The sequence below is a fragment of the Cyphomyrmex costatus genome, unplaced genomic scaffold, assembly GCF_001594065.2.
Source record: "Cyphomyrmex costatus isolate MS0001 unplaced genomic scaffold, Ccosl1.0 scaffold43, whole genome shotgun sequence".
Classification (NCBI taxonomy): Eukaryota; Metazoa; Arthropoda; class Insecta; order Hymenoptera; family Formicidae; genus Cyphomyrmex; species Cyphomyrmex costatus.
This window is the reverse complement of record NW_017278534.1, coordinates 832,031-837,990: the sequence shown is the minus strand read 5'-3', so window position 1 is coordinate 837,990 and position 5,960 is coordinate 832,031. Positions and strand designations below refer to the sequence as shown.

Genomic DNA, 5,960 nt, shown 5'->3' with positions numbered 1-5,960 from the left:
CTGTTAAGCTGATCAGAACTATGCGACCTTGAATTTCGTTAAAAAGTTAGCACCCCATTTTTAAAAAATTATTAAAAAATGATTATTAAGCGCATATGTCATTAAAAATCATAGAGAACTCTTCGTATCGTCAAAAAGAAGCAGGAATTATCATCAGAACTATTGTATCTAAAAATTAATTTTTCAAAAATTTTTAATTTTTTTTTATTATTCGAAAATTTTTTTTACATATCAGGAACTCTAGGCAATCGCAAATTGAAGCTATTAAGCCGCTCAGAACTATTCCACCTTGAAATTCAATAAAAAGTTAGCACCCCATTTTTAAAAAATGTAAAAAAAATGTTTATTGAGCGGAACTCTTGTTATTAACTATAGGGAACTCTTCGTCTCGTCAAAAGAAAGTGGGAACTCTAATCAGAACTTCTGAGTATTATAGTTTAGGTGCTAACTTAACGTACCCAATACCCTATTTGTTATTGCTTTTTAGTCAATCATATCCTTTTCATTTATAATTTTTGACATGTAATCACATACAACGCTTATTTATTACATGCAGTCATCATTTTTGTCTGTAATGCATTTCGCGACCGCTTAAGCATTGTTCACAGCAATTTATAGCAATTCATAGCAATCTATGTATCTTAGAAATTAGTTTCATAATCATTCACAATTTCTGAAAGTGCAAAGAATGAAAAGTATAATTCTTTAGCGCATATGTATATTTCCGTATCGAAGCGAGTATAAAGAAAACTATCATTACTTGTATTCAGCGCAAGCCGGAGCTGTTGATGAAGAATGCTTTATTACTTCATTCGAGGACGTACCTACCGTCAATCTATTCTCAGCGAAAGATCTCGAAGAACAGATGAAGAGTATCAGGGATACTGTGGGTGACGATAAAAAGGACTGGAAACAAAGAATGGATAGCGTATGTATCGTGAGAAAATGAAATTATCTCTCCTTGTGGTATAATGATACCACCAATTTTTTATCTGTTATCTTCTTGCTTTTCCAGATGAGAAAGTTAAGAGCCATTATACTCGCAGGTGGCACTAATTACGAAAATTTCCACGAGTGCCTAAAGAGCGTACAGCGTCCGTTTGAACAGGCCTGCACTGACCTTAGATCCCAAGTAGCGCGAGAAGCATGTATAACTCTCGCTTTTCTGAGTCAGAGCCTGAAGACCAAATTTGCCAGTTTTGGTGAGGCGGTTTTGCTCACGTTAATGAACCTCATACAGAACAGTGCCAAGGTAAGTCTCACGGAATGCTAGATCTCTGCTACATTTAGATACTATTATTATCTAAATTGCTGTATCGAGTCTAATTGCACATCTTTACGACGAACGTCATACCTCATAGAGTCTTACGACGTTCGTGTATTCGTTAGTTTTTATGTAATCTCCATAAGAGGTAAGAATTTAATTACTCTTGCCATTTTCAACTAGGTCGTAGCGACAGCCGGAGCGGTGGCAGTTCGGTTTATCCTTCAAAATACCCACTGTACTCGATATGTGCCTATTATTGTATCATGCGTAAGCAACAAGAGCAGAGATATTCGTAGGGCGTCTTGGGAATATCTGGCTTTAATCCTGCAGACCTGGCCTACGCAGATATTGCAGAAACACATAACAATATTGCCGGATGCACTTAAAAAGGGCATCGCGGATTCCGACGCAGAAGCACGAGTCTTCGCTAGGAAGTGAGTTCTTTGCAGCCAGATTCTAATGATGCCTTGATTTCAGATTAATTTAATATTTCATTAATTTTATCACTTTTTATAGATCATACTGGGCATTTAAAAATCACTTTCCAGAGCAGGCTGAGATACTACTTAATAACTTGGATGCGACGTATAAACGCTCCTTGATGTCTCTTAGCAATAGTGGTAGTAGTAACAGCTTAAATGTCATGGCTAATATGAGATCGTCGAGCGTTAGTCCACGTACAGCCAGACCCGTGATGAGCGCGGCAGGTAAAGATTTTCTGCTTGTTTATTACCGCGATAAAACGTTCCATTAAAAAGAATTACGTTGCCATTGAATATATTAATGTTACTCGTGCTGCGATTTTAATATAAAAGACTTGTCACTCTGTTTTCATGCTGCTTTGCGACTTCTCTTTACATTAAACATATGAAGGTAGTACGGAAAATTTGCATCAGACCACGGGTCAACCGCACGGTCCGCTCAGACGTACTCCGTCCTTGCCTCGATCTTATCGTCAATCTGGTATCCCGATACTACAAAGACCAACAGACAGTCACTGTAATTGTTCTATCGTCATTTGCTTCAGAAATAAATCGCACTTTGTATACGTTATGTCACACAACACGAAAAGATGCACAAACGGAACTGTTGTCTTATGTTGATTTCCTTTTTTTAATCTTGCACAGAAGTTGTAAAGTAGAAGTTACATGAAGCTAATATTACATCAGAATTAATCCGTTTTATAATTCTACAGATCGAGGTACACCAGGAGTTAGATCTACCAGCGCGATTGATTTGCAAGCTGCTCAAAGGGCGAAAGCGAGAATAATGTACGCGAATATGAGCAGACAGAAGGCAGCAGCAGCACTTCGTGAGTAATATCTTATAATATTAAATTTTATGGAGTCAAATGATCGAATTGAGCATTAAATAACTCTTTGTCATTGTACAATTCAATGAATTGTATCTTTTTGTGTTATTTCAGCTCGACCTACTAAATCCCCTGATCCCAATGCGATTGCTAGCCCAGAAAGAGTCGCAAGGACAAGGACAAGAGTGGCGGGAGTTTCACAATCTCAACGTACGTTCTGTAATTTTTTTTACGAAAGAAAAGAAACATAACTATGAATTAACGAAAATTGTTTTCCACAACAGCTAGCAGTAGATCAGGTTCCCCGTCGTCTAGATTAAGTTACGCTACATACAATCGCGAAGGTGAATCACTAATAGGCAGACCAAGACGATTATCCGGACATACTATTGGCAGTACAAGCAACAGTCGTGAGCCGAGTCCGCAGAGATTTGGAAGCAAACTAAGGTAAGTACAACAATTCTGTTTACAGAAAATGTTGTACATTGCATAGTTATAATACGAATTATTCGAATTGATAGAGGGAGGAATCTACACATGTCGCCAACGGACAGCACTAGGCCACCAGTGATGGCGCAAAAGATGCTGCAGAAGTCACGTGAAGCAGAGTCTGCATTGGCGGATGCTTTAACTTTCGACAGTATTGATAATTACACCAGAATACCAGGCAACAAAGGGGATCACAGCGACGATAGTGAAAACAGCAGTATATGTTCAGAAAGAAGTATAGACGGTTTTAGACGAGCTAGTGATGTAAGTACAAGTTTTATATTAGCAAATTAAAGAAATAAGAAAGACGCACACTTGTTGGCTTCAGTATTGAATTTTTGTTACTTCGATCAAAACATGGGCATATATCACAGAATCGAGCTATGTAATATGTTTATTGTTAAATTAATTTTTTTTGTAAGCCAACACACGTTTACAAAGGAGAAAATGACGAACACTTTCATGCATATTATCTCATGTGTCATGTGCTACATTAATATTATGAAATTACATTTTTATATGATAATTAATAGATTTATCGCTTTTTATAATTGATTAATGCTTACACACAATACTTATATTTTATTTCAGTTTTAATGGCATGTGATTAATATATAAATTTCACAATTTTGAATATTTTAATTTTATAATTTAAAAATTATATATTTGTTTTTGTTAATATATGTATAAATATATAAAATCTAAATATATATAAAAAAATGCCAATACGAGCCAACACAAGTTGTTCACACAAGAACAACCTGTGTTGACTCGTTTTGGCATTTTTTTTTTATTTATTTGAATTCATTCTTTTGGAACCTATTTTTTGTTAATTATATTATATAAAATGAAGTTATTTTACAATTTAATATTGATTATACGAATTAAGTTTTTATTCAACACAAAATAGAACCTCGATAAAGCTTTCAGCACTGTATGATAATGTAGCTAATGCATGGTTTTTTCACTTTTGGTTTTGTTGCGGCATATTTGTTTGGTTTGGACTAACGCGACACGCCGTTCTGTTCTCCATATCTCTCCATCGCCCATCTACCCATTAGTCGTTCTCATGGAGTGGCTCTCAATCGAGATTATACCGTGATCTATGGGATCAGTCTATCCCAAAGGTTTGTTAAATTACTTTTTTTTATTTCTGCTCATTGAAATAAAATTGATTGTTAATATTTGTAAATTGATTAACACAGCAATTGTACATCAGTATAAAAAAAAAAATATTTTTATTTTGTGAATATTATTTTTGTTATTCATTATTTTGCATCAAAAATATTTCAGAATATAGTTATAAATTAACATTAATACTTGGAAAGCAACACGCAGCAATTTTTTCTCATTTTACAGGACATCAAAGAAATTATTGAAAACTGTGCTCATAAACATTGGGGAGATAGAAAAGAAGGTTTAGTGGGCTTACAACATTATTTGAGCAACGGAAAAACTTTAACAACAACAGATTTGCGTAGAGTGACGGATATTTTTACGAAAATGTTTATGGATTCTCATACCAAGGTATTTAGTTTGTTCTTGGACACATTGAACGAACTCCTGATTACTCACAACGAAGGTCTTGGCGATTGGTTATATGTTTTATGTGCGAGGCTTCTCAATAAGTTAGGCACCGATCTATTGGGATCCATACAAACAAAGATTCACAAAACACTTGATGTTGTGAGGTGAGGATTTAACAACTTTTATAGACACAATACACTGTATTATTTGTATCGAGTTTATTGTAATCATCAAATTTTAATATGTATGTGTACATAATGATTTGTCCAGAGATTGTTTCCCGGGCCAACAGCTTCTACCAGCTGTGATGAGGTATCTGACAGATCCAACACAAACACCAAATTCTCGCGTGAAAGTAGCAGCATTGACTTTTATCACGCAGATCGCTGAGACGGCAGAACCGTCCGCGCTGGGCAGTTCTGCAGCGACAGCACTTGCACGGTTGCTCGATTGGTCGAATGACGGCAAAAGTCACGACGTGAGGAGACATGCGCAAAATGCTGTGATATCGCTTTACAATCTTAATCCACCTCAAGTTACTATGATACTCTCCGAATTACCAAAATACTATCAAGTGTGTTGAATGAGCTTAATAATTGACTTATATATACTCATAAGTGTTTTCTCACATCGTGCTGAATCATTGTTTTTCTTCTTTTTTTTTTTTTAGGAAACAGCCTGGCCTCTACTGGAGAACCATTTAAGGAAATCTTCCACTTCTAGTACTCCGGCATCACCTGGTACACCACCGCCTAGATCACAGAATTCACCCGCTCGAACGAAAGCGAAAAACGATATTAAAACGGACAAGACTGAAATCGATGGAGGAGATGAGAACTTGGAAGAAGTATATAAGTACGTAGACAGCGTTCCGTCATGTTAAATTTGCAACATTGAATCTAAATATTTTATAATTAAACTTAATGAAATATAATATCCTAATTTTTACACAATATTAAGTATATACTAATTTTTAAAGTCCTTCCTACAGATCTCTACGACGCACGACTGCCGAAATCCAAAATTACGGCTTCGAACGTTTAGAGAGGGCTACCACTAGCAAAGATAGTGGTATTAGTAATATGGCAGATGTGGAAGAGAGAATGGAAGGTTTGACGTTATCCAATTCGGTAAGCTTAGTAAAATAATATCGTGACAAAGTAAGAATGAATTGCAAAAATCTGAGATTATCCTAATTATTATTTTCAGGGTCGATCCTCGTCCGTTTCCTCACCGACGCAACGAGGACGGTCTGTTAGTAACATAACGGTAAATGGATCCGATACAATTGCCGGTGATTTGATTCTACCTCAAGAGAACAATGGTTATAAAACGCACGGTATGTTTTATTTTTGGGGGGGGGGG

At 36.0% G+C, this 5,960-nt stretch overlaps 1 protein-coding gene across 3 annotated transcripts in view; it reads left to right on the top strand.

The window, feature by feature from the left end:
• Positions 1-5,960, top strand: part of chb (CLIP-associating protein) — a 46,395-nt gene that overhangs the window by 38,638 nt on the left and 1,797 nt on the right. Inside the window, exons 8-22 of one of the 3 annotated variants that reach the window (XM_018544168.1) lie at positions 771-928; positions 1,016-1,252; positions 1,448-1,701; positions 1,784-1,974; positions 2,141-2,266; positions 2,463-2,579; positions 2,694-2,789; positions 2,864-3,026; positions 3,101-3,332; positions 4,130-4,195; positions 4,428-4,759; positions 4,866-5,169; positions 5,266-5,450; positions 5,587-5,725; positions 5,805-5,934. In XM_018544168.1, the coding sequence (XP_018399670.1) occupies positions 771-928; positions 1,016-1,252; positions 1,448-1,701; positions 1,784-1,974; positions 2,141-2,266; positions 2,463-2,579; positions 2,694-2,789; positions 2,864-3,026; positions 3,101-3,332; positions 4,130-4,195; positions 4,428-4,759; positions 4,866-5,169; positions 5,266-5,450; positions 5,587-5,725; positions 5,805-5,934 (2,730 nt within the window). The remainder of the gene's footprint in view (positions 1-770; positions 929-1,015; positions 1,253-1,447; positions 1,702-1,783; positions 1,975-2,140; positions 2,267-2,462; positions 2,580-2,693; positions 2,790-2,863; positions 3,027-3,100; positions 3,333-4,129; positions 4,196-4,427; positions 4,760-4,865; positions 5,170-5,265; positions 5,451-5,586; positions 5,726-5,804; positions 5,935-5,960) is intronic. The other 2 variants (XM_018544171.1, XM_018544170.1) reach the window with 2 other exon arrangements.